Consider the following 13,215-nt stretch of genomic DNA (forward strand, 5'->3'; position numbering starts at 1 on the left):
AACTTTATTTTAAATTAGTATTGTTATTGTTATTATTAATTATAAAGTGAAATAATATATGAGTTAAACATATATATAATAAGATTCTTAACCATTGAGATTCAACCCACTTTTCCATGGAGATTCTTAATCTATAAATATACTTTGTCATAATACCATGGGCTAATGACTTATTAATACCACATGCCCAAAAAAACCTATGACTCATGCTCACATGACATTTTTTAATTAATCAATTTAATTAGAAGAGTAGAATATACATAACTATTTTTTTGAGATAAATCTCAAATTTTCATATGTGACTACTCCTAAAATATTTTAGAATATTCCTTGAAGGTTAAATCTCTACCATCCACTAAATAACTAGTGATAAATAAATTAAAATTTTGAAAGCCTTATTGAAAAATAGAGACACTCTTGGGTAATCCCTTTGGGTGTTTTAAAAATTAAATTTATGTAAAGAAAACCATCATTTAACTATTTATTTAATTTCTAGAATATTTCAAAATCTACAATCAACACACTTTCCACCTAAAATTAAACTATACACATTATAATTTTGAATTCTTAAGAAGAATGTTGTTGCACTGATTTTGATTTCTCATAAGATAAGATGTTTTTGTTTATATATACGGATAGCTTTTAAATTTCTTTATGCAATTATATATGTATGTAGAACTCTAGAGTATGGAAGTGGACAAGAATCTGAAACTTATATATGTATGTAGAACTCTAGAGTATGGGAGTGGACAAGAATCTGAAACTTATATATGTATGTAGAACTCTAGAGTATGGGAGTGGACGAGAATCTAAAACTTATATAGCTTGGATAGAGAGATTTCAAATTTTCTACTACTAGATGGCATACAATGCGGATAAGTGGTCAATAGACTTGGTTTCCCATTTAGCAAGTTAAAACCACCTAACCAATTTTTTGTGGTGTAAATTTGCTCTATAATTAACAGAAAAAAAAATCTACCAAACTTATAAAATGACACGGCAAAACTCACAAAATTTAACAAGCTTTCCAACTTCTTAGTTGCAGTATAAGCAGTAAAGATGAAGAGAAACGTGAAACTCAAAAAGTAGAGATCTTTCAGATGACGGCTAGAAGTTTTGGGACGAAACCCCGGCAGATTTCCGTCAACAGACGATGGTTCCAGCAACAGAGGGCTCGAATCTTCCATGGCGATTGCCATCCCGGATTTTCAAAACAGAAGGATTCCTTAATACTTTAACCTCTGGACTAGAACATATTAAAAGTATATTTTTGGGAAAACTCCAATGCTGGGAGCTGTAAACAAGATATGTATGGACTACAATATAATAAAAGTTTCAGCACGCTCGCATGTTTACAATAATACATAGATACTGTTTCAGATTATCCTCTGCTCCACAAAGATATTTCCAAAATATTTATATAATAAAAATATATCCTTCAAAATCCAGTATTAAAAAATAATTATTAAAAATTAATCAATAAAAATTAATTATTAAATAAAATTATATATTTATTATTGTTATCACTTTGATTATTTTATTTTATTTTAATAAATAAAATTTGAATATTATTTTTCAGAGAGAAAAAGCTTCATAGTATTATATTGAGTCAATATAAAAGTTCAGATGATACATAAAGGCTCAAAAATAGCCAGCTTGCCAGCATATGAAATCAAAACCATGCAGAAATAGGACATCCCAAAGGAGGCCTAACATCATCAGTCCAAAATCACAGCTAAACAGTCTTGTAGAAAAAGGAGCATCAGATGTCTATACACATATAACAAAAAAAACTAGATGTATAGTAAGTAAACAAAAAGATGAAAAGAAGGGTTCATAACCCAGGGATGGAAAAGTCCTGGATGTAGCAAGAGCGCTCTCCATCAGAAACCAACATAGACCAAGAACCAGACTCTAAAGTCAGCCCCTTCTTTGACAGACAGTCAGCTTGAACATTTTGGGAACGAAAGATGTGGCGAATTGAGCACTGTTTCATATTCCCCCAGAAAAACATAATCCTATCCATCCACCCAGTCAATTGAGGACAACTGATGTGGTAGGCTCCCCTTACATGGTCGATCATCGTTTTTGAATCGCCATAAATTGAAATGTTCTGAATATCAAAAAACACACAGAAGGCAAGCAATCCTGCAAGAGCCCTCGCTTCAGCCAAGCTGTTTGAGCCATTCCCACCGTTCCATGATAAAAAGTATTGCAACTTCTCGTCCATAATAACGTGAACACCACATCCACAAATATTATTCTGCTCGGCCCCATCAAAGAAAGCACAAAGAACACTGATGAGAGGGTTTTCAACCTCTTTTTTGCGATCTTTTTTCAATTTGGGTTGTTTTAATGGCATCGCATCGTGGATGGAAACAATATGATGCAAGATTGACTTTAGAGGCTCTTTTGAGTCTTTGAAGATTTTGGCGTTCCTCCATTTCCATGAGCACCATAGGGCTGTGATAAACAAAGATCTCCATGAATCTTTTTGAGCGCACCACCATTGAAAAGCTACCTGGACTGAAACAAAAACAACATGAAGGAAACCATAAAGCAGAGACAATTCATACCAGATCTGAAGAGAGGAATTGCACTGGAAGAACATATGAAGATTGGATTCCTCCACAGCTTCGCACATAGCACATCGACTCGGACCATGCCAGCTCCTTTTTCTCAAATTTTCCCAAGTCAAATTTCTGTTGTTGAAAACCAGCCACGAGAACAGAATCATTTTGAGAAGGCACCCCGACTTCCAGAAACTCAGAGGATATATAGAACAAGAGTTTGATGCCTTAGAAATTATCATATCAGCATAGATATCTTTAACACGAGCCGACAACTTTGCATTTGGCACAATCCAAATAAGATGATCCGCTGTCCCAGAGCGATGGATTCCAAAACTACAAAGAGCATCCTTTACAGATTTCCATACTGGAATCAGCGGGTCTGGCAGATGAAGATCGTGGGAATCTTTCCATAAAGGAATAGGGCCGCTCCAGGTTGATATTAATTTATCCCACGTAAAAATACCATTCCTGTAAAAAAAGAGTAAGAGGTTTTCAGGGAAGAAAAAGCATTCTCGCCCGCCCATAATGGAATCGATTCCAATTAAGATACGGCTGCCAGAATAAAGGCTCCATCTCAAATTCTCTAAGAAGTATTGCTGAACTTTCCGTAGGCTGAGCCAGATAGCAGATCCTTGTCTGACTCCGATTGATCCCCTCCTGAACCAAAATTCCAGATCTTTACCTTGCAAATATTTCTTTCTAATAGTTAAACTCCACGGTCCGTCACCATAAATACCCCTCCACAGCGCTTTGCATAAGAGCGCTTTTCCAAAAGTTCGCAGGTCTAGCAAGCCCCAACCGCCAAGCTTCTTTGGTAAAGAGATCTTCTCCATTTTAGACAAATGTATTTTGCTCTGTTTAGATCTTCTGCCCCATATAAAATTTGCCGAAACTTTGTTCATTTTGTGAATAATACTTGCTGGAAGGTAGAAACTATGAGCCCAGTAAACAGCTAATTGCGCTGAGACTGCCTGCGTTAAAACAAATCTTCCTGCCAAGGAAAGAGTCTTATATTTCCAAGCCGAGATCTTTTTATAGTATCTTTCCAACACCCATTGCCAATCTGCTTTGGAGTATCGCTTGGCCTTCAGTTGAAATCCCAGATATTTCAAACCCTCTTTAAGCGATCTCGATTCTGTACCAAGTAGTTCAGCGATCCAATTCACTATTTCCATGTTTGAATCATTGTGGAAAAGGGTAGATTTTCCTCTGTTAATATGTAACCCAGTAGCTCTCTGGAATCTATTAAGAATGTCGTTGAGGCAAATCCAGGATACCCTGCACAACATAGCAAGGATGAGCACGTCATCAACAAAGAGGTTATGAGATATATAGATGTCCTTGCAAATCCTGACTGGCCTGCATCTATTTTCGGCCACTGCTTTGTTAATCTGAAGGCTGAGAGAGTTCATCGCCAGAATAAATAAAAGAGGGGAGAGGGGGCACCCTTGACGAAGACCCCTTTCCGCTGGGAAGAAAGGATAAGGCATTCCATTAATGATGACTGAGTAGTGGACATTCTTAATGCATGACATAATCCAGTTGATGGAATTTGATTTTAGGCCGATCTTTGCCAATAAACATCTAATGTATCCCCAATCTAAACAATCGTAGGCTCTCTGCAGGTCAATTTTTAGTATGGCCGCATCTGTTTTCCTTGATATCATTGAAAAAAGGCTTTCCTGTGTAATAGCAACTGCGTCCAAAATGTTGCGCCCCTTTAAAAAAACATGTTGGTCCTTGGAGAGGAAAGTGGCCAAAGTCGATTTCATTCTCTCAGCAATAATTTTGGTGATGATTTTGAAAGAAATATTGCATAATGAGATCGGCCTAAAATCTTGGAAAGATTCCGCTTCTGCCTTTTTTGGGATTAGAGCAATCTGTGTGGATGTTGTGATCTGGTGAATACTTCCAGACATACGAGATGCTTCAACCATCCTCAGCAGGTCTTTTTTGATGATGTCAAAAAAGTGAGAGAAAAATTCTATGGTCCAGCCGTCTGGGCCTGGGCACTTATCCTTTTTGAACGCTTTGAGAATTCCAAGGAGTTCCTCTTCTGTGATTGGCTGAAATAGGCTCGCGTTTTTCTCATCATCGAACATTTGTGGAGCCAATTCGATACCCCAAAGAGTATCTTGAAAATCACAGACTTCCCTTCATTTGTACTAGTTTTTGAAATGCCTCACAACTTCATTTGATATATCATGTTGGGATACAGAAAAACCACCTTTACCATCATTAATTCTCCAAATTGTATTTTTATCCCGCCTGGAATTTGCAAAATTATGAAAAAATCTAGTGTTCCGGTCACCATCCTTTAGCCATATTGCCCTGCTTTTGAGCCTCCATGAGGCCTCCTCCTGTTCCAAAAGCTTTTGTTTCTTTTTTTTCAAGATATCTTATGCGGCATTTCATGCTGAGAGGAAAAGCATTTGCATCCATAGACCCTAAAATCTTGTCCATCTCCTTTTGTATGTCTTGTAGCGCCTGTCTGTCCCTTTTTCTTTTATCATATTGCCACTCCTTCGCCACCTTTCTCAGAACTGCCATCTTTTCTCTAAAAGTCATAAATGGGGGAGACAATTCTCTTACGAGTAGATCCTTCCATGCATTAGATATGACTTTATTGAAATCCGAGTCCTCTAACCATGTTCTATTGAATTTGAAGGGGTATCCCATTCTGAAGCCCTTCTCCCGCCAGTTGAGGAAAATAGGCCTATGATCAGATGTAAAGGCGTTCCCTATGGATGAGATAGGCATGCCCATCTTGTCTATAATGCTAGCATGCAGAATGTAACGATCAATCCTTTTAGCAATATACGCTTCTCCCGACCTTCCATTATCCCACATAGGCATCATTTTTGTAGGAGCAATATCCACAAATCTTTTATTAAGAAGTTCCAGCTTTATACGGTCAGCAAGCGGGTCTATTTTTCTGTAGTTACCCCAACATTCATCAGAGCTCAGAGTTAGATTTAGGTCGCCTGCAATCATCAGAGATTCAAGTTCAAAAATTTCCGAGGCAAACATTTTTTCCCAGAAAGGGAATCTGTTCTTATAGGGCGCATAGGTGTTCAAAATATTAATTTGGAATTTTTGACCTCTGATAAATGCCGAAATAAGAATACCAACAAAACACTTGTAGGCTTTGGCACTGATCCAATCAGGATCCCATAAGACTGCCAGCCCCCCTGACAGGCCTCTTGCCTCAGAGGCAACCATAAACCATGAAGGAAACATTTTCCTAAAGTAAGATATGGAAACCTGACTGCTGTGCATGGTTTCTTGGATTAAAATAATTTTTGGCCGAGCTGTATGGAAGATGTCCTTTAGCGCCAAGAATTTTGGGTTTGCGCCTAAACCCCTAATATTCATGGATACAATAAAAGTCATTTGGACGGCTCACCAGCCATGCTCGCTCTAAGAGGCTGTGATTCAGTCATATCATATATGGGAACATCGATAAGTGATAAGTTCCTTACTCCACAATCTGAAACAATCGTTCTCCCCCTAAAATGTTGACTCCCTCCATTGTGTTTCTTTCTTACTGTAATATTCCTTGCAGAATTTGGGCTTATGAATGGAGAAGCAGGGCTATTCGGTTTATGAATGGTCAAAGGTTCCAGCTCGAGAGATTTTTTACTAAGCAAAAAATCAATATCACTGTCACACCTATTAACTGGAGATGACTCAGGGGAATTGAAAGGAGTGGCCGCCACCCAAGGCTCTTTGCCTTTTAAGGAGGGAAGAAGATTCTTATCTGGCGTCGGGGAGGAAGATGAAATCACTATGGGGTGGGAGCCAACGATAAAATATTTTATTTGTAAGGGCGCAGGAGAGGGGATAGCCTTATCATCCGTAGGTTCAAGAATGCGCGAGCAAAGATTAGATGAAAACTTATTTATATCGGAGCAAACCTGTCATTTTGGGTTTGAGCCTGAAAATAATAAAGCTTTGTAAACATAGTCATTCCCTTAAGCAAGACAATTTTCAAGTGGAGAAACCCTTAAAGTATCTTGGAACGTAATGTTTATAATGGCCATACTCCTTAGATATTTATCATATTTTATTGAAGGCTCTTTAGTGAGTTGGTTAGAGCACACATGAGAATTCAAATGATACTAAGTAATAAAAAACCAGGTGCTAAGAATTCAAAAGATACTAATTAATAAAAAACTGTATGTTAAGAGTAATTATATTATTTTTATAATTCACAAGTTTTGGTAATCAATTCTACACATCATTCAATCTTTTTTGGTTTCACTACTACACATATAAAATTTTAAGACATTTATTTAAGACAAAATTATCATTTCATCTTAAAATTATGATTTTGTCTCAATCATTTATTTTTTAATTATTTTAAATTAAAAAATGGTTAGCATTTGTTTTGCAAAGCATCTTCCTAGAATTTAAATTGAGATAAACAAGAAGGACAGTTCATATAACTTAGGACATGGTAAACTATAAGACGGATATAAGCACGAAATGGACATTTAATCCCACAATTTTTTAAGGGATGACTTTTTTTTTGGTCTTAATGTTGCAGATACGTAGCAGAAGGGGGGCAGATTTTGTAGCCTCATCAACTATTAGATAGACTAGAAGAGCTAATAAGAAAGAATGATGAACTTCAAAGTCTACAACATGGGTTATTTGGAGATGTGTTTAGGCCTACACAAGTGTAGTTATACTTTTTTCATTAGTTAAAATACATGCAACATTATTGCATCTCCTTGAGCAGTAGATTTCAAGATTCGTGTAATTTTAAAAAAAATGTGTGCATATTTGTGTTTGTTTCTTATGGAAATATAATATGTTGCTTATGAAAATATACTATATGTTGTAGGAGGCAATTGTTCTTCCACCATGGATTGATCATGCAGTACAACCAAGTCTTGGTGTGTGGGAATATGTTCTAGTCAATGTTGGCGAATTTGTCGTTGAACAATTTTTTGTAGTTGAGCATTTGGAATTCAAGGAGCACTTTGTGAATGGAAGGTAGTGATTTAAATCATGAACCCATGGTGCATTAAGTAAAGGTGGAGGATGATACAAGTACAATTATTGTCAATGCTATAGTTTAATTCTCATGTGTGCTCTAACCAATTCACTAAAGTTCCTTCAATAAAATATGATAAATATATAAGGGGTATTAAGTACTTTTATGAATTGTAAAGTTACATGTCAAAGAGTAGACATTCTCTATTTATAATGTTTTTTATAATTTTCTTGCATTACAAAATGGAAAATAAGAAAGGAATAAACCTCATTAATGGATAATTACAAATGCATCTATCTAGTATCCATCCACTATAGGTGGATATATATAGGGGATATAAACTATAAATATAACTATATTCTACTATATTTCATATTTTTTTATATATTTGTAGCTGCACAAATAGATTCACTTACCCATTTATTTGTTTAAGCAAATGATGGAAACTTTGTATTTTGCAGTATCAAGGATGATTATGTCTTAGAGCTAGACCATGAGCCTTTCAATGCATCATTTCTGCAACCAACACGACCATCTTCAATTGGTAGTAGAGTTCAATTTCTGAACTGACATTTATCCTTGAGATTATTTTGTGACAAAGAAAGCATGCAACCCTTGTTGGATTTCCATAGAGCATATAATTACCGAGGCAAAGTATTTTTCTTTTCTTGGTCCATAAATTGTATGAATGCAATTGATAGTTTAGCTCAAATGCATTTTCTGCAAAATCCATCTAAATCAAATACTGTAAACGGATAATAGAAGACTAGTTTAAATAGAACACTGTAAATTGGGAAAAATTCATATATATATATATATATATATATATATATATATATATATATATATCTATATATATATATATCTATATCTATATATATCTATATCTATATATATATATATATATATATATATATATAGATATAATTAATGTTAACATATTTGGGAATGAGAAAAATGAGTTGTAGCCTCCTCACTAAAATGCCAAAACAACCCAAAATTACTTCCAAACTAGCTCCAAGTTCTCTCTAAACCATTGATCTTCAACATTTCTCAAAAAATCTAAATGCACACAAGAGAAGTGTGAGGAAATTGGGGGAGTGGGGTGGTATTTTTATAGTTTTTTTGGTAGGGTTTAAGTTGCTAAGAATTAAGTTTTTCTTAAATTTATTTTTGTTTTCAAATAATTCAACTTTTTCATGCACAATACTCAACTATAATGGGGTCTAAGAAAGTTTCGGTGAAGTAGGTATGAGCTTAATTGATTATGGCATATTTGGTATTAAAAATTCGGTGAAGTAGGTATGAGCTTAATTGATTATGGCATATTTGGTATTAAATGTTATGTTTTCTCTCATTTAGTTTAATGCTAATAAATTCATTTCAAGTGGCATGACTTTCCTTAAATAATAATGATGAGTCAACAAAGTGATAACTATCATCATTGTTTTTCGTTTTATCAAGGATTACATCAAGTTTGAAATGTGGCTTGAAAAACTTGGACCTAGGGGTATCTAAGTCGTCAAAACCACCCAGGGATCACACTTGGGCTAGGCCACACCAACCCTTAGCATGACTGGATTTTATCACACCCGGGCTAGGCCACACCAGCGCTTAGCATGACTGATTTTTTTCCCATAGAGTTTTGAACTGGTGACCTTCACATCACAGAGTGACTAACAATACACCCCATCTCCATCTATTCTACACCCCCTGGGCATAACTATCATCACTGTTGATTCACAACTAAATTATAATAAGTTTTTCTACCCAAAAACTTCATACATTTAAAGAAAAGAAAAATACAAATATTTGATTAATAACTGAATTAGGATAAATTTTGTTACCTAAAACTTTGATATATTAAAACTAACAAAACTATAAATCAAATGGCTAGTAAATATGGATAAACATCAAAGACTTACCTCATGATAAGATTTGAAAAAATCATAAAAATTAACTAAATTATAACTTTATTTTAAATTGTTATTGTTATTATTAATTATAAAATGAAATAATATATGAGTTAAACATATACATAATAAGATTCTTAACCATTGAGATTCACCTCACTTTTCCATGGAGATTCTTAATCTATAAATGAATTTTTTATAATACCGTGGGCTAATGACTCACTAATACCACATGCCCAAAAAAACCTATGACTCATGCTCACATAACATTTTTTAATTAATCAATTTAATTAAAAGGGCATAATATACATAACTATTTTTTTGAGATAAATTTCAAATTTTCATACGTGACTACTACTAAAAATATTTTAGAATATTCTGTTGAGGTTAAATCTCTACCATCCACTAAATAACTAGTAATAAATAAATTAAAATTTTGAAAGCCTTATTGCAAAATAGAAACACTTCTTAATATAATTAAATAATATATTGCCTTGAATGTTAATTCAATATTCTTAGCACTTTTAAAAACGCTGAGGATTGGAGAGATCGCTGGTCTGCAACGCTCACTCCTGCAACCAAACCCTAGACGCAGCGCTCCATGAACACCCTCGGGGGGGGATCGACCCCCCCAGCCTTCGGCCCCTTCGTTTTCGGCAGCCTCCCTCCTGAGCCCGCCTTTACCTCATCCGCCTCCCGATCCAGGGACAGAGGCAAAGCTCCGGCGGCAAACTATACCTCGACAGCCAACGGACCTGCGGCTGAGAGAAGCATCCCAAACCAAAGTGGAGCAACAGGATCAACCCCCTGCAAACCGATATCGAAGGAAACTCCCTCATTAATCATCGAAGACCCATGGATCGAAGAATACAAGGATCACATGAGCAAACATGCCCTAATCTGTCGCTTCATGGGAGTAAGACTCAATGAAAAAGCTCTCTGCTGGTGGATAAACCAGAAATGGAAGCCCAAAGGGAACTATGAACTACAGTTAGGAGCAAGGAATTTTTTCACGGTCATCTTCACCCACAGGGAAGACAAAGATCGCACTTTCGAAGGAGGCCCATACTTCTACAACTCGGCAGGACTCTACATAACGTACTGGAAGCCAAACTTTGTTCCAGAGCAAGAAGACTTCACAAAAGTTCCAGTCTGGCTCAGGCTATACTCCCTGCCAGTGGACTATTGGAATAAGCGGATCCTGGAAGCCATCGGGAACAAGCTGGGTGTCTTCATCAAAACTTCAGATCTCACATCTCAAGGTAAATACACTACCTACGCTAGAATCTGTGTTTATATGGATGTCTCAGGACCTCTCCCAGGTCATATTGCTCTGATCCACAAAGGTATTCAATGGAAGCAGTCCATCGACTATGAAAATATTCCTTTTAGATGCAGGAAATGCTGACAGCACGGACATCTCAGTCATGGGTGCCCCCTAAATCAACCCCCACCTCAACCCCAAATAGACAAAGCGGACAACCCATCCCCAGATTACATCCCTGTTACCAGGAAGAGAAAAAAGCAGAAAGGGAAAAATCCTCTGAAAAACCCCTCCAACCCAATCCTCACCCATCAAAATAGCTTTGAAGTTCTAGGCAACCAGGATCCATTCGAAAACCCTCTGAAATCCCAAGCCCCCCCGGCTCAAGATCCACCCGGGCAGCCTCAACCATCTAACCCTTCAACCACCTCCATCCCTAGCTCGGACCATCCCCAAACCGAGGAACAACCTCAAATCCCGCAGCCCAACTCAGACCACAGCGATACAAGCCTCGATCCTCTGCATACCCCTCCCTGCACAGAAATTCAGCCAAATCGGATGCCCTCAACTGCTCCTATCAGTCCCCTGGAAGAAATTCTGGGTGACCTGGATCTCCAGGAGGTCACTGAGCAATGGTCCAAACAGGGTGTGAATGCCATTCCCCAGGAACACTTGGAGAAAATCGAAATGGCATACCTGCAGTTAGAATATCTGAATCAGAATGTAGCTAAAAAGCAATGGGGAGACAACAGCCAAAAAGGCATCCAAGCAAACCTAGACCTGGACCAATACAAGCCGAAAGGTCCAGGAAGAAAACGGGGGAGAAAATCGACAAAGCAACAAATACAAGAACTAGGTAGGCACCTAATCAATGAAGGAAAGATGAGGGCTCTGGTCCTAGCCACACCGAAGATTTCTCAATGAAGATAACAACATGGAATATCAGAGGGCTAAATGGCACCTCCAAAAGACGAATCCTTAAAAATCGTCTCTTCACGCAATCTCCAGACCTGGTCTTACTACAAGAATCCAAATGCTCAGCCAACAACATAGAAACGCTCAAGAAACTATTTGCAAAAGGCTTTCAATGCACAAGCACAGAAGCCATTGGGCAAGCAGGAGGGCTCCTAATGTTTTGGAACAAAAACAAGTTTTTTATGCAGAATGCTCTGTCCACTAAGCATTTGCTATCAGTGATCTTCAACATGCTAGACTCACAACAAACGATATGCATCACCAATGTGTATGGACCTCAGCAAATTCAGGAGAAGTTCAAGATGCTGGAAGACTTGAACGAAATCAGACAACACCATGGTGCCAACCACTGGATCCTAGGTGGCGATTTCAACATGATCACCAACCTAGCGGAGAAGAAAGGGGGCCTAAGAAGATTAGATAAAGATGCGGAAGCTTTCAGTACCTTCATAGCAGCATCTAAACTCATTGATGTTCCCACATCCAATGGTCTACACACATGGAATAATAAGCAAGGGGGAAATAGACAGGTTGCATCGAGGCTTGATAGGTTCCTCATATCGGAATCCATCATGCTCCAGAATCTAGACATGGAAGCCAACATTCTGCCCATTGGGGGATCAGATCACTGGCCAGTACAACTGCACTTCACCAATATGATCAAGCCCCAAAACCGGCCTTTCAGGTTCGAACGATTCTGGATAGATCACCCAACCTTCATGCAAAATATACAAAGTTGGTGGACCCAAACCTCTGTAAAGAGCGACAACATTATGTACATATTTCAGCAAAAGCTCAAGAGCATTAAGACAAAGCTCAAATGCTGGAACAAGAACACATTTGGTAACATTTTTCAAGCCAAAAAAGAGCTCGAGGAAAAAATGGCGGGCCTCCAACAATCCATGATCAAGGACGGGCCTAATGAGGACAGGTTAGCTCAGGAATCAAACCTACAAAAGCAATGGGAAGACAGACTAAGACAAGAAGAGCTGCTATGGAAACAAAAATCGCGGGTGCAGTGGCTAAAGCATGGGGAACGAAACACAAGCTTCTTCCATAAATCAACCATTCAGCACAGAGCCAACAACCGTATTCTATCCCTCAAAAAAGATGATGGTGCTAAGGTCTTAACCAGAGAGAAAATAGGATCAGAACTAAATTTGTGCTTCCGGTCACTGCTCTCTAAGCCCAATCAAGATAGAACCTAAGCTATCAACAAAATCATTAGTGCTATTCCCCCCCTAGTAAAGGAGGAGCAAAACTCCCTTCTCTTAAGAGAGTTCACTAAGCAGGAGATTGAAGATGTCATTTTCACCATGGCCTCTGACAAAGCCCCTGGACCAGACGGCTTTAAAATTGAATTCTTCAAAGCTTGCTGGCACATCATCAAAGCAGACCTTTTCAATCTGATAAAGAACTTCCACAGAACCAAGAGAGTGCTGCCGGCCATCAATGCTACCTTCCTCACCCTCATCCCCAAATCTGATC

General features: G+C 37.6%; 2 protein-coding genes across 2 annotated transcripts; both read left to right on the top strand.

The window, feature by feature from the left end:
* Positions 1 to 10,089: 10,089 nt before the first annotated feature.
* On the top strand, positions 10,090 to 10,896 carry LOC149189786 (uncharacterized). Its single transcript, XM_089410342.1, has one exon. It carries the CDS (start codon positions 10,090 to 10,092, stop codon positions 10,894 to 10,896), a length of 807 nt encoding a protein of 268 aa, XP_089266468.1.
* Positions 10,897 to 11,672: 776 nt separating this feature from the next.
* Positions 11,673 to 12,935, top strand: LOC149189787 (uncharacterized). Its single transcript, XM_089410343.1, has one exon. It carries the CDS (start codon positions 11,673 to 11,675, stop codon positions 12,933 to 12,935), a length of 1,263 nt encoding a protein of 420 aa, XP_089266469.1.
* The last annotated feature ends 280 nt before the right edge of the window (positions 12,936 to 13,215 follow it).

The sequence above is a fragment of the Pinus tabuliformis genome, chromosome 3_1 (genome assembly GCF_031772625.1).
Source record: "Pinus tabuliformis cultivar Carrire ecotype Pingquan chromosome 3_1, CPIR1, whole genome shotgun sequence".
NCBI classification, from domain to species: Eukaryota; Viridiplantae; Streptophyta; class Pinopsida; order Pinales; family Pinaceae; genus Pinus; species Pinus tabuliformis.

Coding starts and splice junctions, on each gene's coding strand:
- LOC149189786 (XM_089410342.1), top strand. CDS start 10,090: ATGAACACCCTCGGGGGGGGATCGACCCCCCCAGCCTTCGGCCCCTTC.
- LOC149189787 (XM_089410343.1), top strand. CDS start 11,673: ATGAAGATAACAACATGGAATATCAGAGGGCTAAATGGCACCTCCAAA.